The sequence below is a fragment of the Lontra canadensis genome, unplaced genomic scaffold, assembly GCF_010015895.1.
Source record: "Lontra canadensis isolate GAN:19392208 unplaced genomic scaffold, GSC_riverotter_1.0 scaffold73, whole genome shotgun sequence".
NCBI lineage: Eukaryota > Metazoa > Chordata > Mammalia > Carnivora > Mustelidae > Lontra > Lontra canadensis.
This window is the reverse complement of record NW_022631067.1, coordinates 3625863-3653413: the sequence shown is the minus strand read 5'-3', so window position 1 is coordinate 3653413 and position 27551 is coordinate 3625863. Positions and strand designations below refer to the sequence as shown.

The 27551-nt window shown below is 40.2% G+C and overlaps 1 protein-coding gene across 1 annotated transcript in view; it reads left to right on the top strand.

The window, feature by feature from the left end:
- The window catches only part of MYO16 (myosin XVI), a 587020-nt gene that overhangs the window by 281608 nt on the left and 277861 nt on the right, over positions 1 to 27551 (top strand). The window contains exons 11-13 of the mRNA XM_032881053.1: positions 4609 to 4719; positions 12366 to 12431; positions 23307 to 23434. Of these exons, the coding sequence (XP_032736944.1) occupies positions 4609 to 4719; positions 12366 to 12431; positions 23307 to 23434 (305 nt within the window). The remainder of the gene's footprint in view (positions 1 to 4608; positions 4720 to 12365; positions 12432 to 23306; positions 23435 to 27551) is intronic.

The window sequence follows — 27551 nt, the reverse complement described above, 5'->3', positions numbered from 1 at the left end:
TGCACGAGTCGGGGTCTGTTCTGTTTTCACATGGCTCTCACACTACGTGTCACATTTCCTTAGTGCACACAGACTAGGGTGTCTTCACATGTTGGCTGTCAGCTTCACGGTTTCCCTAACCCAGGGAACAGCTGTGACCCTGTGGTGGAGATCCTTAAGAACCCCGACGAGACGTCTGCAAGCAGTCTTTCTGGCTTGTCGGAATGAATGCCGGACTTCTCTTAGTACTCTTCATGCTTTTTCTAAACAGGACCCCAGAAATTCGCACTGAGCTAGTTAGAGCTGTGGTTATAAAAGGAAGTTTATTATCGAAGAAATGTAAACCATTTCTTCTAGAGAAACAAATCTTGCTCTTGATTTGTCTCCTTTTTATGATGCTTTAGGAGGTGAATATGTATGCTATCTTGATGAAGCCTCTTGTCTTATTTTTGCATTGTTCAAAGCTATTGCAATCCACTATTGCCTTGTACCATATCATGAACATGCATGAACGTGTATATATATGTGTACTAACGTGTGTGTATAATATGCATAGATATACATATGCACATCCGTATCTATTTTCTGGGGTGCATATCTGTGTGCAAGGAGAGGTATACATTTTTGTATGTTCAGGAAATGCTTGCAAAGACACTGGAAAAAAAGATATTTACATCCGTCTCAATTAATAATGAAAATTTCCTTTTATGTCTCTCTCTATATATAAAGACTTCTGCCAGTAGATTTTTTATTTCTTAGAAATACATCTTTACCCATTGGTACTTATTTTCTGAATTCCTTTCCTGTCTAAGGACACACACTTGCATCTGTGATCCCAGGTACGGTGCAGTCGCATCAATATAAGTAAAGCTTCGACCTCCTCTGCTGGTCTGAGGCATAAACGCAGTGTAATCCCCGTCCACGTGAGCCTGGCAGCTCCTCCTCTTGCTGCTCCAGCAGCTGCCCTGTCTGTCCTCCCTCCTGTCTCTCTCCCCCTCCGACGCCACCTGTCCTATTTCCTCCAGCTCTGCAGCTCACAGGACCTCGTGGCCTTACCGCTTTCTCCCCTCTCCCTGCGTGCCTTCTCCTAGAGCCCGCAGGCTGGCCTCACAGCATTAGGCCCAAGTGCAGCTTTGCTGTGATCTCATGGGAGACGACTTCTCAGGAACCCCCCACAGCGAGAGGGCACTCTCACATTTCAGAGCGCCCTCCTGTTTTCCCTCCTTACACTTTTCATGACTGTAGTTTCTTACTTATGTCCTTACTTCTCCCCCAGCAGGCTGTAAACGGGTATAAGACCTCAGCCCTTTGCTCCCTCTCTGGTCTCAACTCTAGCATGTGCCTGGCAAAGAGCCCATGAGCGAGAAGCGGACATGCGAAGGACTGAACATGTTGTTGGATTATCCGTTATCTGCTAGACTTTCTCCACTGTTCCCTGACGGGGATTGTCCCAGCTTCTCCTTCTGACCTAGCCGCTGTGTGGCCCAGGGAAACTGTCCAGCCTCTCTGGGCTTTAAGTTCTGCCTCTCCTGGTTAAGGAGGTTGGAACTATATCCATGAATTTCAAAATTTGTAAAATTACTACTTCACAGCAGATCCTTTCCCAAAAAAGGGATCTGTGAACGTGAATTCTGGGTTTTAGAGCAGATGAGAGCTGAGGGTGTCCGCTGAGAGCTGCAGACCCTGGCTGGGGTCGTCAGCAGATGCCCACCTCCTCCTTTCTCCAAAGGCAGTTCTCAGGGAAGTTGGCAGCAAGTTTCCCTCTGGTGCTCACGACCCTCTGCATCTGTCTGTCTAGGTAACGACACACCTGTCACTGCACACTTATCTACAGAGCAGACACCTTGCCAGGCCTCCACGTAAACTCACCCTCACGGCCTCCCGCGAGGGACACACCATCGTCTTTTATATCATAAGCGATGATGGAAAGTGACTTAGTAACATTAGGGAAGAGAAAAGCTCAGGGCCCCCCAGCCGGGGAGATACACCACTGAGATTTAAACACATTCACCCCTATTAGTACAAAAAGAATTGGCTACCCCCGAGGTGTCCTGGGCCTACCAGACTCTTTTTTTTAATTTATTTATTTTTAAAGACTTTATTTATTTATTTGACAGAGATCACAAGTAGGCAGAGAGGCAGGCAGAGAGAGAGGGGAAAGCAGGCTCCCTGCTGAGCAGAGAGCCCGATGATGCTGGGCTCGATCCCAGGACCCCGGGATCATGACCTGAGCTGAAGGCAGAGGCTTAACCCACTGAGCCACCCAGGCACTCCTATGAGAGTCTTAAGTAGAGCTAAGTGTTTAGTGTGGAAAAAAGAACAACACATACCCACGATCCCAGGACTGATTCTGACCAGCCGGGAGAGTATCAAGAAAGGCGGGACGTTCTGACTTCCATTTTTATCAGCCCCAAATACCAACTTTCAGATTCTACTCTTGACTAGTTAAGTAAATATTTCTGACAGTATTGAAGTCTTCCAGCTATGCCTGTGGCTAATTAAAATGCCCTAGTTAGCTAATGTTAATGAGATTATGTGCTATGCTCCATACAGGTTAATTCTGAACCATATGTTGAGGCCTATTTCTTTAAAATGTGCGAAAGCAAAGAAAATAAACTCAGGGTATTGGCTGAGTGTGTGCATGGCATGGGGAGAAGAGAGGCTTTTTCTTGACCTTTATGCAGTCTGCAGTACTTTACAAAGTGATTTTTTATATGTTTATTTTACTTCTGCCATAGTCTTTTATTATTTTTTTTATATTTAAATTTTATTTTATTTTTTCAGTGTTCCAAGATACATTGTTTATGCACCACACCCAGTACTCCATGAAATCTGTGCCCTCCTTAGTATCCACCACCAGGCTCACCCAACGCCCGGCCCCCCTCCCCTCCGAACCCTTCAGTTTGTTTCTCAGAGTCCACAGTCTCTCATGGTTCATCTCCTCCTCCAATTTCCCCCAACTCACTTCTCCTTTCCATCTCCCCATGTCCTCTGTGTTATTCCTTGTGCTCCACAAATAAGTGAAACCATATGATAATTGACTCTCTCTGCTTGACTTATTTCACTCAGCATAATCTCTTCTAGTCCCATCCATGTTGATACAAAAGTTGGATATTCATCCTTTCTGATGGAGGCATCATACTCCATAGTGTATATGGACCACATCTTCCTTACCCATTCGTCTGTTGAAGGGCATCTTGGCTCTTTCTACAGTTTGGTAACTGTGGCCATTGCTCTATGAACATTGAGGTACAAACTGATTTTTAATACACAAACAACTTTCTCTTGGAATATGGTGTTTGCCACTTACCCAAATGGTGATATTTCCCATGCCAGAGCCCATTGGGTGATACCCTTCTAACTGGGAGACATGACAAACCACTCTTCTGACCACTTGAGGTTCCCAGGAAAGAATCTGAGGTTCCATTATGAGTACATTAGGATTAGAGGAAGCCTGGGAGCGCACTGACTTGAATTTACGAACTCCTGAGAAAGATTCCATTTTGGAAATCCATCACTCACAGCAGAGAGATCACCCTACACTTAGATTTTTTTTTTAATGTGCCGTACCTGTCAATGCTATAAACACTTAGCTGATAAACAGTAATATTTAAGTCCAAATTCTTTAACAGTGATACATACGAGGATAAGATATGTAGTGCAAATATAAGTACAAAAGGGGAATGTTGATACAGAATACAGACATGAACGCAAATGATACAAAATAAGCTTGCTGTTGCTAAAAATTCACCATGGGCACCGATGAACTAACTCAACCGAGGTGTGGATAAGAGTATTCTTTGTCTTTGGCTCCTCTGTGTTTGACAAAAGAAAACCAAGGCTGTCCTCACAGATCAAGGGTCTGCTTTGCACGACCTACCTCGTGTAGGTAAAATTAAACATGGTCCATTCCGAACTTGCAAATGATAGGTTTTCGCCCAATTAAATCGTCCAAATTCATCTTTTTTAGTTGAAATATTTGGCAGTTTTATGACTCTGTCACAGGGAATCATGTTTTTCTTTATGACAAAATTATCTGAATCTCACAGCTACTTTCATTGTAGGAGTCATGTAGAGAAGAATAAAAATCCTGAGCCAAAATTCTAGAGTCTTTCAAAATCTGGCCTCCTCCCCCATGTATGTGGAAGGTACATTCCAGGCACACTGGCCCCTTCAGCATGCCAACAACAGTAATAGGAGAAGTTCTGCTTTAGCTTTGGAAACACTGCAGACACGTGAGCTCTTCAGCTGCCGGCCGTAGAGGACGCAGAGCAGCTCAGAGCTCTCTATGTTTTGAGTGGGGACTAGGAAAGTCAACGTGCTGGAATGATTCTGGCAGACTGGTGCCTTTGCAGGACGGAAGGTGGCACTGGGGGATTTGGGGTGAGCGTGTGTGCGAGCGCCCGTTCACGGTCGTGGGCACAGGACAGAAGTTGTCATCTGAAGACATTTCTCTGTGGCTTCGGAATTTCTTTGTTCCTTCTAAGTGAACCATCTCATTTTTTAATAATGGTTTCAAACTCACGTGGTCTTTAAGCGTTTGACATGTAATTGGAAATGGAACATCCAACTGTGAAGAGAGTTGATTGGAAAGCAATTAGAATTGATCTTTTTGTTTGTCTTCCCCAGGTCAAGCTGATGCCTCCCGCTCCCAGCGATGACCTGGCGACGCTCAGTGAGCTGAATGACGGCACCCTGCTTTACGAGATTCAGAAGCGCTTTGGGAACAATCAGATATATGTAAGTGCCCTTGAGCCCGCCTCCTGTGTTGCTTTGTCTTGCTGCCGATGTCCGCCCTCCGTGCTGCAGATGTCACAAGGAGAGGGCTTACAGTTATTTCTGGTCTTGCTGATAGCGTAAGGTCGATTTCTCAGCATTCAGCTTCATTCTGATTCAGTTCTAAAGCAAGTTCAGCAAAGATCCAAATTTCAGAGTTGTTAAGTGAAAGTTAATACCCTGCGGGCGGACGGCTTTCCTGTTGTTGAGGTTACTGTGGAAGATCTTGCTAGAAACAGGAGGATCTGCAAGTCACTTCTGAAACTGCTGTTTGTTTCCTGCACTTTACTCAGCCTGCTAGATCTGGAAGAGGAAGCTGAAGAAGGAGAGTTCACTGGGCTTGGAGGGTGTCGTCTCTCTCTGCATGAAAGGAGTCTGTCGTCCCTTTAAGTTATCAGGAAATGCTTTGTCAAGTAAATAATTTATACACCAATCTCTGATAGCAGGATACGAATGTATGACTCAGATGACAAATAACACAGAGAATCAATCTGCTGTGCTTCCGGCCCCGGTTTATATGTGTTATTTCATCCAACATGCAGAACGATTTAGACACCATGTCGTCTCAGTCCCCATCTCTGTCGGTCGATCTGTCTGTCTCCCTCTGCTTGATTTTGTGATATTCAGCTGAGAGCAATTCAATCAGAACGTCTGTAGAGAAATCTGATGATGCCCATATGTGCTATTTCTTTTTGATAACACTCTTTTTCCCCTAGTCTGCTGAGAAATTGATTAAGTAATTTTCATGTAGATGCTAAGTCTGAGATTTGCTTATAAGTAATAAATCGTCAGGTGCTGATTAGCCTATGAAAATTCAGTGCAGCATCTTAATGCTTGGATAAATTGCCTGCCACTGTAAATACACTTAAAATTAAATGCTTCTATCAAAATGAATGGGATTGAGTCATTGACATAAAGTGGTGAAAGCTGATGACTCCACTCTCTGGGACGGCCCCGTTATTTGTGTGTTAGTTTTATTCCATCTTCTCACCTTTGCCAACATGGTGCTGATCCTTCTTCTCCTCTACATCCTCCTCCTCCTGCCTACCTTCTTACCGAGTTACCAGAAGGCCTTTGCTTGAATTGTGTTGTGTTTCTTTATTTCCTTCATGCTTCTCCAGTGCCTCTGTCTCCTCAACATCCACTTGACCTACCCTCACCCCGGTGGTCACTGTCCTCATCAAGCCCTTTGCCATCTCTTCTCAAAAGCCTCCTAACCCTGCCGAGGGGACCTTGTTCCCTTTCAGTCTGATCTCACCAGGAGCTAGAGTCATTCTTATCATGAACAAATGTGATCTTGACACTCCCAGTCTTAGAGCATCTCTGTGGCGTGTCACTTCTCATGGGATGATGGCCACAATCTTCATATACGATCTGGGCCCCAGATATAAGCTGATGCTCTTAACCCCCGGGCGACAGCCCTTCTGCCTGTGTCAGGATTTTCCTTGGGCTGTTTTTCTTCCCCCTAAGCTTTTCTTTCTACCCCATGGAATAAACACTTAGCTTTATAAACTCCCAGTGGGAGTTCTTCAGTCTTTAAGTAAACCTCCCCAGCCCTTTCTGATGAAGTCACAATGGATCTTCTCACGGCTCGTGATGGTCTCTCTCACTGGTGATTTGATGGTGTCCGGTGCTGTGCTAGACTCTGGCTCAGTGACAATGGGATCCATCCACACTGGGTTTGCTCACTGGGAGGCCTGGTCAAGCACTTTCCAATCTCAAGGGACAAGTACTTCCTATCTGTTTATCAGAATCACTGCTCCAACTCCTCCCCACACTGGGCCATCTTCTTAGGTCGTTTCTGCCCACTGGGTTTCTCTTTCTTTCCGGATCATGTTTTGCTAAAGTTCACATCAAATGCACATTTGCCACTGCAGGAGACATGCTTTTCCTCTCTCCCACACCTGAAATATGGAAGAGCTTAATCATCTCGGATCAATTTTGTGATGAGTGCTCTAAGCCAGGTTATTTGAACTTGCCTTTAATGGATAGACAAGCCATTTAAACATTATTGACTGAATAATAACAAGTGATTCTTAAAGTGTAACCTGTGGACCATTGGAAATATGACCTTTTTGTTACCATTCTGCTGTGAGAGTAAGCATTTAGAATGTCTTAGGACAAGTTGACAGTTTCATTGCTGTCTGTTGAGTCTAATAAGAATCCAGGTTTGCATTTTGTAGGTCTTTGTCTTTCTCAATGCCATGTTTACAGGAATCCACTTTTATCACATTTTACAAAAGTATCAGTTCATGATGCATTGGAAACAGAAGTGCTCCTTCCCACAAATACGAAAGCACTGGTTTCAGTGGCTGTCGTGTTCAGAGATGGTCTGCTGACCTCCGTCCGCACCCACTCCCCTTACACGTCCCTCCCTGGCCCTCTTCCTCTTCTCCCAGGTTCTGGCTGAAGTGCCCAGTTCGAGTGTCGGGACTGATCCCTCTTTGGTGTCCCACGTTTGACTCTCCTGCATATCTTAGCAGCCCTCCTTTCAGAATGTACACAGAATGGCCCTCCACTGCTGCCATCAACCCATCAGGGCCAACATAACACTTGTCCGCTAAAGTAATGTCTAACCGGCATTTTCATCTCTTTTTGCTGTAATCTGGCTAGTTAATAAGATGACCTTTCGAAAAGGTCTGTAAGTTGCCCTTTCCTTTCCTCCCCTTTCCCTTTTCTTCCCTTCCCTTCCCTTCCCTTTCCCTTTCCCTTTCCTTGCCAAAACCCAGGAGCAAACATAACTTGCCCTTTTCTCTAAGTATATATATATTATTTCATTTGGATATCAGATTGTAAAGGTTCCACATAGCCTGTAGCAGAAGGATGAGCCCAAACCACCAAACAAAATGAATTGTAAGAATTGAGACGTTTGCTTGCTAAATAATGCAGAGAATAAAGGCATTTCTTTCTCTGAATAATCACTGTCACATAGGACAGTGGAAATAGAATATGCAATCAAATTTCTTTTGGATGGCAGATAAACGTGAAGGTAATATTCTCTTCATAACCACAACTGGTAGGACTCAACACTCATAAAGAAAGAAACCTCCCCAAATAAACACAGGCTCCTGTTACGTCTAGTTCGCTAGGTAGGCGGCTTGGCTCGGCTGAGCCACTTACTAACTGAACATTCCCCTCTAGGGGCCCCACTGGGGTACAGTAGGTCTTTTTTGTAGGGGCAGCTCAGGAGGCCACAGTTGACCAGCTTGTGTCAGGAGCTGAAGTCTCTCTCACTTGGAGGCTATCTGAAATTAGGAGGACAGACGCATTTCCTCCCAGATGACGCTGCCCCCTAGCCTGGAATCCGAAGACACACCTGTCATATACAATACCTCTCGCACCATTCCCTGTCATTCCACTCAAGCTTATAGACCCTTGGGAGCTCTTAACATGTGTGAGCTATTAACAGTAAAACTGTGATAGTTTAGAAAGATGAGGAAAAGGAAATCTGTAGTTTCCTAAAGTAGAAAAAAAAATTCTTTCTCTGAAAAACATTTATAGCATTACCTTTCATCAAAGCAACCTCTTGAGAATATGGCATAAACCTGTATTAACTCATATGTTAGGAGTCCATTGTTAACATGCAGATCACATTTTTCTAGACTATTTTTTGTTGTTGTTCATCACAAAATACATTTGCAAAGACAGTCTCAGATTCCTTCAGTAATTAGATCAAAATAGAAATTATATCTCAATAGAAAAGTTCAATTTAGAAGCATATTTGGATGCGTATTTGGAAGCTCCTCATTTTTCCTTCCTTAGCAGATTTCTCCTTTCTCCCTCAGTCTACTTTTTTTCTTCATTTTTCTGAGTAATTTTCAGATACTTCACTACAAAGGTTCCCATTCGGTTCAATCATTTTACTTTTCTTTTCTCCTTTCCTTGGCTACAGAATCCTGGCCAGTACTTCCATTGAAGTCAATGTTGTCTTGAATCACAACATGTAAAAAGAGTCACACACTACTCACGGGTGTGTGGTTTCATGAATTTTCATTTGGTGAACATGTCTAGGTAACCAGCAGCTTCATAAAGAAATGGAATAGTAGGAAGCCCCTTCCTCAGTTTACCCTACCCATCACAAAAGATTTTGGCATATATAGGTACAGATTCGTTTTGTTTTTTTTTTTTTTCTGGACTTCATATAAAAGGACTCACCCAGTGTGTTCTCTTTTGTGTCTGCCCACTTTCTTTCTTTCTTTTTTTTTAAGATTTTATTCATTTATTTGAGAGAGAGCACAAGCGAGAGAGCAGGAGAGGGAGAAGCAGGCTCCCCACTGAGCAGGGAACCCGATGCGGGGCTCGATTCCAGGACCCTGAGATTATGACCTGAGCCGAAGGCAGTTGTTTAACCAACTGAGCCACCCAGGCACCCTTGCCCGCTTTGATTCGTTGTTGTGTTTCTGATAACCGTCTATCCTGTTCCTTGCAGCAACAGCTGATTTTTACTCCTCTAAAATCAGCTGCTGTGTGGATATATCCTCATTTATTTATTTACTCTATAGTGGAAGAACACTGGAGTTGTCTCCACTGTTCGGTGATTGAATTCTGCTGTTACAATTATGTGAATTATGTGGGTGATACTGTTATAAACCATCTTGGGCCCTTTTCGGCAACATGTGTATGCAAGTATTTCCATGAGACAGCGTACAGCTATTTCCGTGGGGCGTGAACGGAGTCTTGGAACGCCAGCATTGCATGTACCTCCAGCCTGAGTAAATACAATGAAACACTTTCTCATAGTGGATACACTCCCACCACAGACCTTGGTCTTACTGTTTTCCCGTGTAGACTCCCACTGCTGCATTGCCATGGCGTCTCTGCGGTTGGTGACCAGATGACCCTGGCAAGTGGGTCTGTCGCTAGAACCTGTCTTCTGTTGTATGGATTCTTTTGTGCCTAAACCAGTACTGAGATATCTTAATCACTAAAGCAGCATAATAAATCTTGATCTAGAGAAGTCCTCTATATATCATGGAGGGTTAATATCCCTCCTTTGTCTGGAACATTTTAAAATTTTCGGTGTAAAAATCTTGACCATTTGTATTAGATCTGTTTCTAGGCCTCTTTCAAACTCCGATGCTATAAGAAATGTTATCTTCTTACTGAAAATAACAAGCAAATTTCATTTTTTATTGTGTTTTGCAAATATAGGGATATAATGTCATTGGGAAATTCATGTTTTATCTGCCCAACTTACTAAGTTCATATGTAAATATTAATTTAAATGGGGATTCTTTTGGATGCTCTGCATATACTGCATATGGTATGTAATGACTTTTATTTTTCTCTTAAATCTTGACAGTTTCCTTACTCTTGTTTTATTTCATGGGATGGCCCTCTTAATAAAAAGATGATGGGAGGTAACAATAAGCTAAGATAGGCATCCCTATCTCATTTTGGATCTCAGGGAAGAGCTTTCGATGTTTTATCATTAAGCAAGTTTTTTGCAGTAGCTCTGCCATAGGTGTAGTTAAATTTCATTAGATTGAGGGAGTTCCTTATATTTATAGTTTTCAAAGTTATTATTTTTAATCAAGAGTAGGCACTGAATGCTATGAAAAGTTTTTTGACTGATGAGTCTATTTTGAGATGATCATATGACTTGGTTTCTTCACTTTTTAGTATTATAAATTACAAGAGTTGACCTACTAATGTGAAGCCAACCTTTGTTACTAGAACAACCAACCTAGTTGGTTGAAGCAGATTATCTGTTGAATGTATTACTGGATTTAATTTGCCAATAGTTTGTCAGGATTTTTGCATGTACTTTATGGAAGAAAAGTGCCTGTAATCTTCCTTTCTTTCAATATACTACTTAGGTGTTTTCTCTACTGTTATTTTCTGGAGCAATGTATATTTGCTCATTTTGCTTTTTTTGCTCATGAATGTTGGGAAGAATTCACCAGTGAAGTTTAAATTTTCTTTGTGGAAAGGTTTTTAGACATAGATTCAAATTTCTTTTACAGAAAAAAAAAAATAACTAGTCAGATGTTCTGTATCTTATTGTGTCGGTTTGGTAAGATGATGGTTGTTGTCCACATTATCTAAATATCCCTCGAGGCTAAAATGTGATTCCCAGTATCTCTTCAGCTGTTTTCATGTCTGTGTTGTCTGTAGCAATGTCATATTTAGGATACCAGTAGTTTGTGCATTTTGTCCTGTTTTCTCAACCTTGTTAGGGTACTCACTATTTTATTACACTGTTCAAAAGACCACCTTTTGACTTTTATTTCTAGTCCATTAGTTTCTGCTGTTATACTGATTTTATTTCTTTATATTTTGATGTAATTTGATGAGCTCTTCAAAAAGTATACTTAGATCATAATTACCAGCCTTCCTTCTTTTTTAACATGATAAATAGCATATCAGATAATAATTTCTATAATAAGTATATCTTTGGTTGCATCTCACAAATATGTTATAATCAAAATATCTTCTTATTTGCATTGCAGCTCCTTTTTTGGCTCATATGTTATTTGCAGATGCATTGTATAATTCCCAAACATTTGGTGATTTTCTAGATATCCATTATTATAATTCTGGCATGATCAGAGTACCTACCCTATGTGGTTCATGTCCTTTAAATGTAATTTAAATTCAATTTCAAAGAATGTATATTCTGCAATTGTTTGGTAACAGTGTTGTATATGAGTCAATGAGTCAGTTGGTAATTATTTATTTCAAAATTTTATCTGCTTATTCCATGAGTTACTAAGAAAAATATTGTTTAAAATCCCCACTGTCATTGTGAATTAATCTTTCTCCTTACAGCTGTTTTTGCTTCATATATTTTGTGCTTGATTTTAGTCTCATAGAAATTTTAAATGCTATATCATCCTGGTTTATTTTAATATTTTATCATTGTGAAATGTCCATTTATATCCCTTTTATCTTGTGTGTGTGTAAATTGAATGTTGCTAAACCACATTTTCCCTGTTCTTATTGTTTGCAGGTGTATCCTGCTTTATCTTTCACTTGCAAATTTTCTTAATCTATAGAGAGTACTTTAATCTAGGGCATAATCTTCATCCTTAAGAACATTTAGTAGCTTTACATTTGATGTAATTTCTGATTTGAGGGGATTTAAATCTATTATTTTATTACTTGATTTCTATTTATTCCATCTGCTTTTTGTGCTTTTATATCTCATTACTTGTCCTTTTTTAAATTAGAAAATATTTTTATTTGCTTCCTGTGCTTTATTCATTTTTCAATTGTGCATTTTATTTTTATTCTGTAGCAGCATAGAACTCATTACCACATTTATTTCCTTCAGTATATTTTGCCACATGTTTTAATTTTATATTTTTTATTCAGTCTGATTCTCACAAAACCCCTTTAAGAAAAGCAATTCTTAGAATCCTGTCATTTCACTTGTTACATGTTTAATGGAACAAGCATATATGTTTTATTTTATTTGAATTTGACTTTTCTATTTCCTTATTTACAAACTTTATTTACAGACTTTTGAAATAGCTCACAAAATGTTAAAGTATGGCCCTTATTTATTTTCTATATTATGTACAGTGATTTTAAAGTTACATCACTTTTAATTTTAAGTGTTCTCTTTATACAGCCCCCCAACTATTTCTATCCTTTTCTTTTAACAGACTTTTATTGGAGATATCCTCTTGCTTGTTAACCCGTTCAAAGAGCTTCCAATTTATTCCACGATGGTGAGTATGAAATTTAAAATATCATTTAAAAATGTGGAGTGATGCTCACCAGACATACCTATTCGCATCAAATGATCAGTTAAGAAGAAACCCCAAAACAATAAGTCAAACTTCTCAGAAAATTCTAAATTGATATTTGCGTAATAATGACGTTCATTTGTTCTGAGACAAAAATGGAAAAGAATGTAATCTTATCAAAAATGCCTTTGCACTTATAATGTGTCATTTTACTCCAATTGTAGTTACTAGACAAACTTCTAAAATTAAATAATACATTACTCTACTTTCCATACCTTCTTGACTAATTCAAGATTGGTTGGCTTACAGTCCTTATTTCAACATCATCACCTCTTTCAGAAAAGTTTTATGAAGTTAAAACAATGAAAATGAGAAACGACAACATAGAATTTTATGCATTTTTCCAAATGACTTTCCACTTTCAATTATAAGACTCCCAAAATTAAAATAGAAATTTCTTTTGGAAAATTATTCCAGATAACTGAAAACACTACATAATTTTCGAGTAGTAATAGATCAAGAACATCATTGTGTAGCTCTCTATTTTTTTTTTTTTTTTTTTTTTTGGTGAGCACAAGCTGGTTCCAGTGAAAGCAGAATCCGTAATAGGGAGCAGGAGCATGACAAAGAGGCAAGGGGAGCAGACATGTGTTTCTAAAGCAGGGACATGCTCTTAGGTGTTGGAGGGGAAGATGGCAGGAGAGAGGTTAGAGGGGAAGGGAGAGAGAACACCTTCTTTAAGCTCCCAAGGAATCAATGAAAAATTCTTAAGAAACCTCCCCTGAGACAGAGTGCCCACTCACTGTCCTAGCAGCAGTCCTTCTTGCCAACTCTCTGCCTACTTGTGATCTGTCTCTGTCAAAGAAATAAATGAAATTTTTAAAACAAACAAACAAACAAACAAACAAAAAACTGCTGCACTTTGCCAGGTGTCCTTACTCCACTCAGGCCAATCCCAGTCTTAGTCTTGGGCCACCTGAGTGTGTGGTCACCTGTTGGGGCAGTGCAAGAGCAGTCACCAGCAGTCATCTCAGGAGTTCTATCAGAGGAGTTCAGCCTGAACTGTGATGATGAAATAGGCATACACTTTTTGTATTTTTATTTCTTTTTATGTCAGTTCTTTTTTTTTTTAATTTCTTTTTTATTTTTTTAAGATTTTATTTATTTATTTGACAGACAGAGATCACAAGTAGGCAGAGAGGCAGGCAGAGAGAGAGAGAGAAGCAGGCTCCCCACTAAGCAGAGAGCCCAATGCGGGGCTCAATCCCAGGACCCTGAGATCACGACCTGAGCCAAAGTCAGAGGCTTTAACCCACTGAGCCACCCAGGCACCCCTTTATGTCAGTTCTTAATAGTTTTGTTTTATAAGGATTCTGTTCATTATATTTAATCTTCCAAAGTTTGGGGCATATAATTATTCATGAGTCCTATTTATTTTTTTAATGTTTGTAGAATTTTGAGTGATTTCTTTCCGTTCCCAATGTTGGTCATGTATTCCTTCTCTGACTTTTTAAAATCAACTTGCTAGGAATTTCTTGATTGTATTAATCTTTTCCAAGAAAACATTTCCTTACTTAATTTTTTTCTACTATATATTTATTCTCTATGTGTTTGATCTCTGCTTTTTCTTTTTATTGTCTCCTTCTTTCTAAGTTCTTCGAGTTTCATTTGATAATCATTTAAGTTATATAGTTATATTGCCAATTTTCTGCCTTATATAAATAAGTATTTGGGACTTTTAATTTTGCTTTAACCACAGTTTTCTGCATCTTTTTTTAAAAGATTTTATTTATTTATTTGAGAGAGAGAGCGATAGCAAGAGAAAGCATGAGCAGAGGGGAGAGGCAGAGGGAGAGGGAGAAGCAGGGTCCTTGATGAGCAGGGACCCTGATGCAGGACTCCATCCCAGGACCCTGAGATCGTGACCTGAGCTGAAGGCAGACACTTAACTGACTGAGCCACCCAGGTGCCTGAGCTTTCTGCATCTTTGATGCTTTCCAAGTTCATTATTCTTCAGTTTAAGAGAGACAGCTATAGAAAGAGAGAGAACCCCTGCTATTTCAAACTGCCTATTAATGTGTTGCTTTTGGCTTCTATCTATGGTATTACATTTGGTCATAGAGTCAAAAAGAATCTTATGTTGAGACAAAAGCCAATTTTAGATATTGCATAAAATATGTACATATATAGCTATTATATAAATGCTTCTATAGATCTAGTGGTCAAATTCTGAGGATTAAGGAAAATGTAACATAATGAATTCTTTTAGTACAATATTATTTGTCATGTTATATTCTATTTCCAAATGGAAAAGATTGATTTTCTGGTTTCTTCATTTTTAGCGTATCAATAGTGTAACAGTTTTCTGGCTCAAGTAACGTGTTGTATTTGCAGGTCTTTCAAGAATACTTGTTAATAGAGAAAAGGAGAGACATTAAGAGACATATTTCTTTATTAATGTAGGAATAAAACATGATGCAATGAGATTTTTGCATGAACGGTTCATTAAAACTTAAAATAGTGAATGCGACATATAACTTACATGTATCATCCTTTATATCCATCAATTCCAGTGGACTCTGGCATAGAATGTAGGAGGAAGATAAATATATTTGAGTAAAATAATGCACTGATAAAAAGCTTACAACAAAACTGCCCACTTTTAATAGGTCATAATGAGCTTTTACTGTGTTTGGTGCTTTTGGAATTCACTTCCATTTTGCAGAATCAAATAGTTTGCACTTTCCTGGTCTACAAGTAGTAACTCGTAGTATAATCATAGATATTGGGCCGCTACACAGACTTCATTCTTAGGCCTAATTGGTGAGCATCCTGTGTAGCATCCTTAGTACCTTGTGATTTTATGTCAGTTCCTCGCATACTGAACCACATCAAGTTGTCCCGCTGTCCTGTGGACATGCAAGAGAGATTTTCACTTATTTTTATGCTCAGAAATTATGTAGTCAAGTGTATGCTTATTATCTTAAATAACAAACTCTGTTCAGATAGTTTATTTTCTTCCCTCATTAGTTAAATAAAAGAAGAAACTGAAACACTGAATATGATTATATTTGTAAAGATTATGTAGACCAGGAGAATGACTTCTGTGTTTCATGTTGAAAAACAAATCCATGAGCATCATCTGTAGCTCGCTTTAATTTTGTTACCATTAACTGTGTTATGTTAAGCTTTGCATAACATTCATTCCATAGGAGGCCATTAATCATGGATGCAGAGCCTCTGTGTTGAACTGCATTTTTGAGACTAATACAAACACATGGCAGGAAGCAGCCCTCTCCCAGAGGTGGTTTATAGCCATAAGCAATGTTGATGTGAAGCGAACCGTCACTGAGGGGAGTGGCTCCCAGGGGGCCAGGAGGCAGACAGTTGTAAATGAAGTATAACCAGCAGGGAGGGGTTCACTGTTGTGCTCCCCATTTATGTTGAAGGTGAGTGACTTTGCTTATTTTAAACATGTAAGGGGTAGGGGAGAAGGAGAAAAGAGAAAAGTAGCCAGATCTTTCTGAATAGGCTTTGCAAAAGAAGCAGTGTTATGATCAGGAACAAGAATGCTTCAACAAACCAAGAAAAATTTATTGAGTCCCTTAAACACAGTATGTTATGTTAGATATTTGGGGATGCTAAGTAAGCTTCTCCTCATCCTTAAAAACTGCACTGATATTCTAGAGATCATGCATAATCAGATTTCCCTTGTAGATGAGGACAGTAAGATAGCTGTATTGAGAATGTACAGTATTAATTGACAAGTCAGAATGCTGGAGGGAAGGAGGTATTCCCAAGTTGAGACAGGCATTACTTGGAAAAGCAATGGGATTGTTGCAAATCCTAAGGAATGAGTAAGATTATGGTAAGGGGAGAGGAAGTATACTTTGAAGAATTGTCTAGAGTCACATTATGGGGACCAAAAAATATAGGATCATTAGAAGATGGCACAGACTAATCTTATAAGAACAAGAAGTTCAAAAAAGTTGAAGAATTAAAAATCTGGTTTGGATCTAGACTATAAAGCTAAGTTAAAGAGTTTGAGTTTTAATTTTAGAAAATAAAGACTCACTGGAAACAAGTTCAATACAAATAGTGTTTATAAGTCTTTTGCCTTCAGTTTGAGAACAAGAGACATTTAGGCAGGAAGAATAATTAGTAGGCACTGAGATAATTCAAGAGCAAGCCAAGCATGGGGACTCTGGTGGTAGTGGGCAGAAGTTGAGTGAGTTTCTGAAAAGACACTAAGAACCTGCAGAGAATTTCATTTGAGGAACAAATAAGAGAAAAGACATCCCTTGAAGATACCGGTTTTGAATCTGTGAGTCTAGGAGAATCTATAACAAAAAAAAAAAAAGAAAAGAAAAGAAAAGAAAAGAAAAGAAAAGAAAGAAAGAAAGAAAGAAAGAAAAGAAAAATTGATGAGGAAAAACCAGGTTCAGGTGAATGTACAGTTTTTAGAGGTTAAATTGAAATGTAGAAGTTCTCCCTTAGATGCAAGATTAGGAGTAATTCACATAGATATTTCATTTTAGAAGATTTCTAGGAGTCACAGCAAGTTTAAGAATGAGGTAGAAAAATAATAGAAAGCAATGAAGGAGGAGGAGGAAGAGGATGGGGAAAGAGGCAGGGGGAGAGGAAGGGAAGAGAGATGGGGAGACCACAATGACAGGGTAGATGGCTGCCATTAAAGAACCGGGTCTGGGGTGCCTGGGTGGCTCAGTTGGTTGAGTGGACTTCGGCACAGGTCTTGATCCCAGGATCCTGGAATGGAGCCTCGCACTCTGGGTCCCTTTCCTCCCCCTTACCCCCCAGGTAAAGGTGCACACTCTCTCTCTGTCAAATAGGTAAAATCCTTAAAAAACAAACGAAAACAGGTCTAATGCATTGTTGAGGTAGTAATTAAAAAGGACAAACATCTTGGTGTTTGTGCTATTGTGGAAACCAGTGAACATGTGAATGTCTTCAGAGTGGACACGTCAGCCATAGGTATGCATGGCCCTCAAACATCAATGTCAGACTGGTCTCAGATATTTCTCACTGTTCCTTTTACTATGGATTTCACAAACCAAAGATGTATCACTTGGAAATCTCAATGTGCAAAATAATGACGCCATTCCAGATAAAAGACCTGGAGATAATTTCTCAGGATCATATTTATGAGTACACAAGGACACAGAAAAGCTCAGAACCCATGTCCTCTATTGGTGGTGAGATTAAGCTCTCCCACTGTGTGAAATGGCATCTAGTGTAGGGTGTCAGGCTTAGGGCTTCATTAAATTTCAGATCCCACTTGCTCTTGGTCTCCTAAAATTCCCACTGCATGTCTGAGTGTGGCACGCAGCTGGATGGCTGAGCGGAGTGTGTTACCTCTGGACGAGTGGAGCTGAAAGGAGGACCCGGTGTTGTCTAGGGCTCATCACGTGGTAGGTCTGCTGCAACAAGTTCCACATATGTCATCACGTCTACTTACAAAAGGCAATGCAATCAGTATAAGAATTATTATTTCCACTTTGGAGGTGAAAACACCAAGCCTTCAGCAGAATTAACAAATTTTCTAAAGTCTTCCATGAGCGGGAGGGATAGAATTTAAAACAAGGTCATATAACCTCAGAGCAAATGTGTGATGAGCTCCTCTCAGCCTCACAAACGTAGAGCCCAGAGGCAATTTGGTTTATTATTATACGTGATTCTTTGTAAAAAAACAACCAAACAAACAAACAAAAACAAGTATTTTTTTCCAGAATATGTCCTCTATATGGATAGTTATATAGATAATTGAGTAGGTAATCCAATCAGGCAAGTAGAGGGATGTATTTTTACCATAGCGTGAAGCCAACGACCTCTTAACGTCAGGGAGCTTCCACAGGTTAAGGGAACTGGATGGCTGGGAAGCCCCTTCATCCATTGTGGAACTGCATGGTTGGCTTAAGAATTCAGAACAAGGTAGGATTCTGCCACCTCCCAGCAGTTTATTGACAGGTGTCATGCATGAAAGTAGGAGAGAGGTGATTCATAAAAACAAAACAAACAAACAAAAACAATGAAAAACAAACCCTTATTCATTAGAAGCAGAGAGTCCAGCCAAGGGGCAAAAGGAGGCACGCATGAATGAGCCTGATGTGATGTCCTCTCACCCATGAGTTCCAATCAAGCACTTAAAATTACCAGTGACCAGAATCTTATTCCCAGATGATGCAGATGGGGAAGGAATAAGGTGAAGGGGAGAGAGAAGGCATGTGGGATTGGAATGGCTGTTGCTGACGGTAGTTGCTGGACCCAGTGAGAACGTGCAATAATATTAATAATGAAAATGATGGTGGTGATGATAGCCAATCTGAAGGTTACACGGCTTGTCAGAAGACTGTGAAAATCTTCAAGCTTCAATAGAAATAATTAAGTAGAATTGATTATTATCTTAATTAAATGCACTGTTCTATTAAAATGATTGTTTTGTATTTATACCCCTTATGAAGCCAAGTATTGGCCTTTGGCAGAATTACCAACGATTACCAGGTATTACCTGGTAATCGAGTCCAGTATTACCGGGTTATAGCAATGGAATATTCTACAACAGAAAGTCTGACGCCATGTGGAAAGGAGAGGGCTTTTAAGAGAAGGGATCTGAGAAGTGTTAGTTTGATTATCATGAAAAAACATCGATACCCAAGATCCCTTACATGTTTGATGTCCAGTAAAACTTGGCCTTAAAAGTAGATGTGACCTTGAGGATGTGAAGAAACGGAGTAGGAGTCACACATGCTCCTGGCTCTCTTCTATCTCGCCTTGTTTGTAACATCTAGTGAAATTCTCTGCAGGATTTTACAGATGGATCTTAAAAGCATTCTGTTAAAATTTGATTAGGCCCATATTGGGCTTGCGACATGAGATAGCGTTAGTGCAAGTATTCAAAAGGAACAGAACTTTGTCCTGCAAGAAAATAGAGCTGGGCTAGAACTTCCTGGTTGGTTTATGAGTTACAATGTATACATCACTATTATGCATTCTTTTGATATACATTTTAAATTCTGGAATAATTAAAAAATACAAAAATCTGAGAACTCTTTCAAATAAGGAAGTCCTATTTGCTCGCATACACTCCTGAGATTGGGACACAGCTATAATGATGTGCTAAGAATACTTCACATCCTACTTCAATTTTAACATTTGTTTCCTGCGTAGAACAGAAAATAAAGCTTTGTTTTAATTGTATGGTGTCTTAGATTAGTTTGTGTGGTATGCTATGAACACAGGCAGATCCCTTTTCATAAGCAATAACAACCACTCTCCCGAAACTATCACCCTTTTGTCCAGTCACTTTTTTAAAAAAAGATTTTATTTTTTTAATTATTTGAGAGAGAGAGCATGCATGTGCAGGGAAAGAGGCAGAGGGAGGGGAGAAGACTCCTTGCTGAGCAGGGAGCCCAATGTGGGACTCGATCCCAGGACCTGGAGATCATGAGCTGAGCCAACGGCAGGCGCTTAACTGATTGAGCCCCCCAGGGGCCACTCATCCAACCTTTTATACATTCACTATACATAGGCACATACGGTCGTCCCACTTACCTGCGGTTTTGCTCTCCGTGGTCTCAGTTACCTGCGGTCAGGTTCACTGAGGGACTGATCCTACTTCTGACATAGCATCAGAAGGTCAGTAGTAGCCTGACTCTCACTCACTGCACATGATCATCTTCCGTCATCCCAAGAAGAGGGTATATACAGGACAAAGAGGTGTTTTGAGCCTGGGTGACTCAGTCAGTTAAATGCCTGCCTTCAGCTCAGGTCATGATATAATAAATAAAATCTTCAAAATAAATAAATAAATAAATAAAGAATAAGGTATTTTGAGAAAGACAGAGAGACCACACCTGTAAAACTTACTACAGTATATTGTTGTAAGTGTTCTATTTCATTATTAGTTATCATTGGTAATCTCTTACCGTGCCCAACTTATAAATTAAACTTTATCATAGTTAGGTATATATAGGAAAACACAATGTATATAGGGTTTGGCACTCTGTGCTTTCAGGCACCCCCTGGGGGTGACCATATGGGTAAAGGCAGAGGAGGGACAACTGTACATGTGCAGAAAAAAACCTGCAAATACTATTATATTTCCATTTTAATTCACTCAGATATATTGCTGATACATTCAGATTTATTAATTTTGTCCTTTTACAAAAACAAATCTTCATTAGCCTTTGTGCTTTTTTATGTTGATAGTTTCAGTTCTCAAAAATATATTCTAGGGCGCCTGGGTGGCTCAGTGGGTTAAGCCTCTGTCTTCAGCTCAGGTCATGATCTCAGGGTCCTGGGATCGAGTCCCACATTGGGCTCTCTGCTCAGCAGGGAGCCTGCTTCCCTCTCTCTCTCTGCCTGCCTCTCTGCCTACTTGTGATCTCTCTGTGTCAAATAAATAAATAAAATCTTTAAAAAAATGTATTCTAAATGTCCTATAGTATTTTATCATATTAAAACACAATCCATTATATTCATCCATTAAACCCTATATTGGCATGTTTTCTGCTCTTACAAAGAGTGCTAAGAACCATTTCATGTGCGCTTTTTGTGAATGTCTGAGAGTTTCTTCAGAGAGATTCCTGGTCAAGCCCCCCTTACGTTTAGAAGTTGTTACCAAATCTCTGTCGCGATTGAACAACTAACTCTCCACAGTGTGGTGCATGTTTCTAGTGCTGGAGAAAACTGCCTTTTGAAACCAAGCATCACCACTAATGAGCTATGTGACCTTTGACTGGTTACTAACTTCTTTGCTTTAATTTCCTCACTCTTAAAAAGGAAGATATTCTCATACCCAAGTCATAGATTTCTAAGAGAATTGGATGGATACCAAGTGCTTAGAACAGCAGCAAGCACATAGCCAGTGTAAGCCATGACTATTATTATGAGGCCATTGATAAAGTTATCAGTATTTTATATCTGTCACCTTCCTGTTTGAAATGGCATTTCCCAGTTACCATAGAGTTTCTGCTTCTTTTCTCTTATTTATTGGTTATCCTTTTCTGTTTGTATTCTTTGTCTAATTTTCTATTTTCTTTCCAGTCCTATTTATTTGTAGAAGTTGTTTATAAGACACAGCTTAATCTCCTCTCTGTCTTTGGTTTTTATTGTATTTCTGTGTGTATGATGTTTGTGGTCAAACAGCAATTATCAAATATACGATTTTGATATAGCTTCATCCTTCCCATTAGAATTCATGTTTGGGAACCCTAGTTCCTTATTCCAAAATCATGAAAGTATTATTCTGTTTCCTTGTGTAAATGTTTTATGCTTTGCTGTTTATAGTGAGACTTAAGTTCATCTGGAATTCATTTTCACACCTGGCATGAGATAGAGATCAGCGTTCCTTTCCTTTACTAGTCAGCCCATTCTTAATGCCTAATGCACGCAACAGCCCCCTTACGTACCCCAACTCCACACCCATGTGTGGGCGTGGGTTGAGTTCTCCAGTCTGTCCAGGTGATCCCTTCTTCTGGCGTCTGCGCCAGAACCACGGTATTTGTGGATTTGGGCTTTCTGGAGTTTTTACTGAGCTACAGTGAACATGGGTTTCTAAGTGCCCTGATGGGTAGATTTTCACGAGCCCTCAGATCCAGAGCATTTCCCGCACTCCAGAAGCCCTGCTCTTGCCCCTCTGTGATCACCGGCACCTTGGCCAAGACACCACCGACCCGACTTCTACGGTGTAGCTTCATTTTACCTGGTTTTGTACTTTATCTTACAGAATGTTCTCTCATGTCCCGACACACGCCACCCAATATTATGTTTGTGAGATTCACCTAATCATTTTTTATAGCTGCAGGTCATTTATTCTATTTTTAAAAAACTATTTCCCCTGTGATTATAAATGACTTCAAACATATGAACAATTTTCAGATAAATAGCACAAACAAATTTTTTTCCAACCATTTCCAAATGATTTGCTGGCATGCTGTCCCATCAACCTTGAATACATGGGTTGTGCATTTCCTGCAAACAAAGGCTTTCATTCCCTGTGAAACCTCTGTACCACCCCTGGAATCAGGAAATTCCTCCTGATGCACTGTGGCCATCCGGTCAAAACATCCCATTCAAGTCTTTCCCGTTTTCCCGGTAATGCCCACAGAGCCAAAGACCCAGGCCGCCATGACAGGGTGGGCGGACTTTGATCTTGTCTGGACACTTCCCTCCATCTTCTGATGAGATTCCCACTCTCAACAGCCTTGAAGCGACAGGCCAGTTACTATGTAAAAGAAAAATTGAGTTTGTCTGATACTTCTTCATGACTCAGACACCTCCGTTTCATTCTGTGTTTCTTCTAAAATAACAGAATTTACTGGTACTCAAAAGGACTGAACATACTGGCACCATGGCAATCCTCATAAGTCACTATGTCCCTGAAATTAAGTTCTTTTTTGTTTTTCTGAGCAGTTTGTAAGTTCTTCCATGTTTTGGTGGCAAGTGCTTTCTACTCGGGTTAAAAACCCTTTCTAGCTCATGTTACTGAGAAGAAATGTTGCGGAGAGACATTGCGTGTGATGCCAGTCCCCGCAGGTTCAGCTTACTCCACAGGTTCCCATCAAACTGGATGTGCATGAGTTGGTCTGCTTAAGGACAGCAAAAGAATTTCAAGCCCGCGAACCAAGTCATGAAGGATCAGACACCCGCCTCTCTTTTATCATTGTAAATGCTTAAAACTTGCTGAAAAGGACATAATTTCCCAGACTTTTGTAGTTATAGACGAGTTTCAGATATAGAGCTTCCCTGGCGTTTGAATCTTGGGAGTAAGTCAGCTGTGTCCTGAGGTCGAGAAGCCTGTACCTTCTCATGATGTCGGTCTCCCACTCTGCCCGGCAGGTGTCTCAGCTCTACCTCAGCAGCACGGGGCAGCCTTGCTCCTCCTTGCCTCCGCACATCTTCTCCTGCGCCGAGAGAGCCTTTCACCAGCTTTTCCAGGAGCAGCGGCCCCAGTGCTTCATTCTCAGGTGAGCCCGCCCCTCGCCCACCCTCCCATGGTGCACTGATGCGCTGGGGGCTTGGCTGTGAGTTTCTCCTCCTTTCCTCTGGTTCACATTCATTGACTTCCTCAGCTCCTGGTGGTCCCACATGTCTTTCTAATAAGTAATTTGACTCGTTAGCAAGGAGAAACATCTCTGTTCTTAGAAATAGCCCCAAGTGTGGTAGAATCAATATCAACACACTTAACCTGAAACTCAATTCATTTTGAAGATTTACTACTTGGGACCAGCGCGGTTTGGCTTTCAAACCTCAGGAATCACAGGGAAAGAGAGGCATCCACTATCAGCTGCCACGATGTGGTGCAGACCAAAATACAAATGATTACCCTGCAATTGTGGGTTTTCTCACCCACTTCTCGCTATTTACCTATGCTCATCTTTTACCAAGTATACACTGGAAGTATTTTATACTGAAATATCATGGTAACATTAGTTCCTTAATACAAGATGCCCAGGATGATGATTTACATGGAAGCGAAAATAAACACACACACAAGAACCGCAGGACGTGGAGGTGACATGAAATTATGTATTGATAAAGGATTAAAGTACTATTTAGGTATTAAAATAAGATGTGCATTGAGAATTACATTTCATATTAGGAGCAACCTCTACCAGAGGGGACTTCTGTAAATCCTCAGGTTTTGCCCAAGTTACAATAAGTAGTGTTGGCTGGTGGCTGAATGTGTCAATAAACCTTTGCCCAACTCATCAAAGTGAAATGAGAGATAGGAAATGTGGACACCTGGATAGAACCCAAAAGACATTTAAATACTTAAGTTAGCACTTATTTATACACTTTTAAGTTACTAACTTGATCAGAAGTTCCAGAGAGGGTCAGATGGATGGCTTGCAAACACCCGTGCTCTGGTTTTCAAAACAGCACACAAGTGCTTGTGTTCACCCTTGTTCTGAAGTGCCCCCACCCCCACAGGAGAGGCCCTGGGGACATGGTGGCCCCGGCCATTCTTGAATCAAGCAACTGTGTTCTCATCTGCTTTATCTATCTGATTGTGTAGTCTAATTTTGACCAAAATGGGGAGCATTTTTTAAAAATCGTGAGACTGTGGGGTGTATATATATACTAGTGTGGTCATTAATAACAACTGATGTTTATTGAGAACTTAGTAAGTGCCAGACTCTTCACGAGGAGCTTCCATGTGTTCCCTTATCCATTGCTTTAGCAGTCTTCCAAGATATTTATTATGTGTGTGTGTGTTCCAAAATTCATTGTTTATGCACCACACCCAGTGCTTCATGCCATACGTGCCCACCACCAGGCTCACCCAGTCCCCCACCCCACCTCACCAAAACCCTCAGTTTGTCTCTCAGAGTCCATAGTCTCTCATGGTTCACCTCCTCTTCCAATTTCCCTCAACTCCCTTCTCCTCTCCATCTCCCCTTGTCCTCCATGCTATTTGTTATGCTCCACAGATAAGTGAAACCATATGATAATTGACTCTCTCTACTTGACTTATTTGACTAAGCATGATCTCTTCCAGTCCCGTCCATGTTGATACAAAAGTTGGGTATTCATCCTTTCTGATGGAGGCATAGTACTCCATAGTGTATATGGACCACATTTTCCTTATCCATTCGTCCATTGAAGGGCATCTTGGTTCTTTCCACAGTTTGGCGACTGTGACCATTGTGGCTATGAACATTGGGGTACAGATGGCCCTTCTTTTCAGTACATCTGTATCTTTGGGGTAAATACCCAATAGTGCAATGGCAGGGTCATAGGGTAGCTATATTTTTAATTTCTTAAGGAATCTCCACACTGTTCTCCAAAGTGGCTGCCCCAACTTGCATTCCCACCAACAGCGTAAGAGGGTTCCCCTTTCTCCACATCCTCTCCAACACATTTTGTTTCCTGTCTTGTAAATTTTGGCCATTGTAACTGGTGTAAGGTGGTATCTCAATGTGGTTTTGATTTGAATATCCCTGATGGCTAATGATGATGAACATTTTTTCATGTGTCTGTTAGTGATTTGTATGTCTTCTTTGGAGAAGTATCTGTTCATGTCTTCCACGCACTTTTTGACATGATTATCTGTTTTGTGTGTGTTGAGTTTAAGGAGTTCTTTATAGAACTCTTTGTAGTGTTATTTACGCATATCTTCTCCCATTCCATCGGTTGCCTCTTTGTTTTGTTGACTGTTTCCTTTGCTGTGCAGAACCAAGATATGAATTATTATTAACATCATGATTTTAACTGTCAGGTGACTGTGTATTAGGAGGAGTAACTCATTAGTCTAGGGTGTCCAATTAGTAAATAGTGAATCTGGGATGTGAGCCCAATAGTGTAAATTGGTGAATGGTGATTAATTAGTGTAGGGCATAGTGGATACCATATGTGGGATGGGAACCCCATCGTCTGGCTTCTGGGCCTGAGTGAAGCTTACCCACTAGTGCATGGCCAGACCCCTGTGGTCACCCCAACAAGGTTTCCAGCAGCCCACCCCGTGCTTCCTTAAAATGAGGGCCACATATCCGTGGATTTTCCTAAATTCTAACTGAATCCACTGAATTCTTTTGAAAGACATTGCTTCATAGCGAAGTTCTGAGTTGCCAATGAATTGTATCCTTTGGGAATCTTCCTGTTAGAGATTTCACAGTATCTAGCAAGTGCTTTCAGTAAATAAAGCTGTTGATCTCTAACCCAGTGCTTTCTACATGAATTTACTCATGGAATTGTTTTTCCAGTAGGACCTGTTAGTATTCTACAGAAGCATTATTTCTTTGGGACATTTTTAAAGGCTAATAATGCCATGTATCAACCAGTTTCTCTTAAAAAAAAGAAAAAAGATTTCTTCGTTCAGGTTCAAGAAATCAAGAGCCAACCTGTGATCACAAGGACTTGCTATTTTAGTCATTCTCTGTCTTCTTTCAGGATTGATGTTTTCATGTGGCTTCTCTATCTCCTTGATTGTCTTGCCTAAGATAAAAGTTTTCTGTACTTATTATACTAATTCATTAAAATTAGTAAATTTAGAAGTCAGCTAAATACATGATTTAAAGATCATTTTTGAGAGTCTATTGTGTCTTTAAAAGATTCATTTATTTGAGAGAGAGAGTGGGAGGGAGAGACTTAGGGAGAGGGAAAGACAGTCTTTCTTGAGCAGACTCCTCAGGGAGCACAGAGACCTACGTGAGGCTCGATCTCATGACCCTGAGATCATAACCTGAGCCAGAACCAAGAGCTGGATGCTTAACTGACTGAGCCACCCAGGTGGCCCAAGAGAGTCTATTACATCTTACAAAAAGCATTTACAAAGGATAATTTCAGATTTGGGGTTCAAAACACAAATATTCCTAGAATAGCCATCCTATAACTTAGGACTAGGGTGGGACTTTTTAAGTCTTATTTTCAAAAATTCAGTTTGATTTTTCAATCAATTTGTTGATAATTGTAGGTACCAACTAGCACACTTGGCTTCATCTTGAGGAATAGTTTTTCATGATGTTCAGATCTGGATCCTGGGTTATAACTGAGAGTTTGGAGTTCACCATCATCTATCTTATCTTTAATTTTCTTAAGGCCCTGATGGATGGTTTTAATTAATTGTCAGAGCACATGTGACAAAAATACATTATCCGAAGAGTGTGTGGAGCAAATCTAAATTAATGTTATATGCTGTACACACAAGTGACTTGTGAAATACACGGTATTGGGTCTGCCTCTATCATGTGCAGATTTACCAAACAAGGCTATTCAAGTAAGCTTTAAAATTCTTATGGGCTCCTGACTGGCACCACCCACAATATCTGGCCAATTCTAATGGAATCACAGACTGGATTTGCAGATCAAGGAATGTTTCTTGAACACATAAGGGTAGGACTTTTAGTTTTAATTTGATCACCTATAGAGTCAACTCTATCCTATCCCATATTATATTTTTTCTTTTATTTCCTTGTATTTTACTCAGTTTAAATGGAATATGGCCATTTTGGGGATTTTATGAGATGGTTAAAATCCATGGGATTTTAGCCAGCTAAGAGAACTGATGATCATTTTCTCTACTCCTACTTGTTGTGATAGAGTAAGCCCAGTGGTGGCGGGAGGGGAGGCAGCTCAGCCACA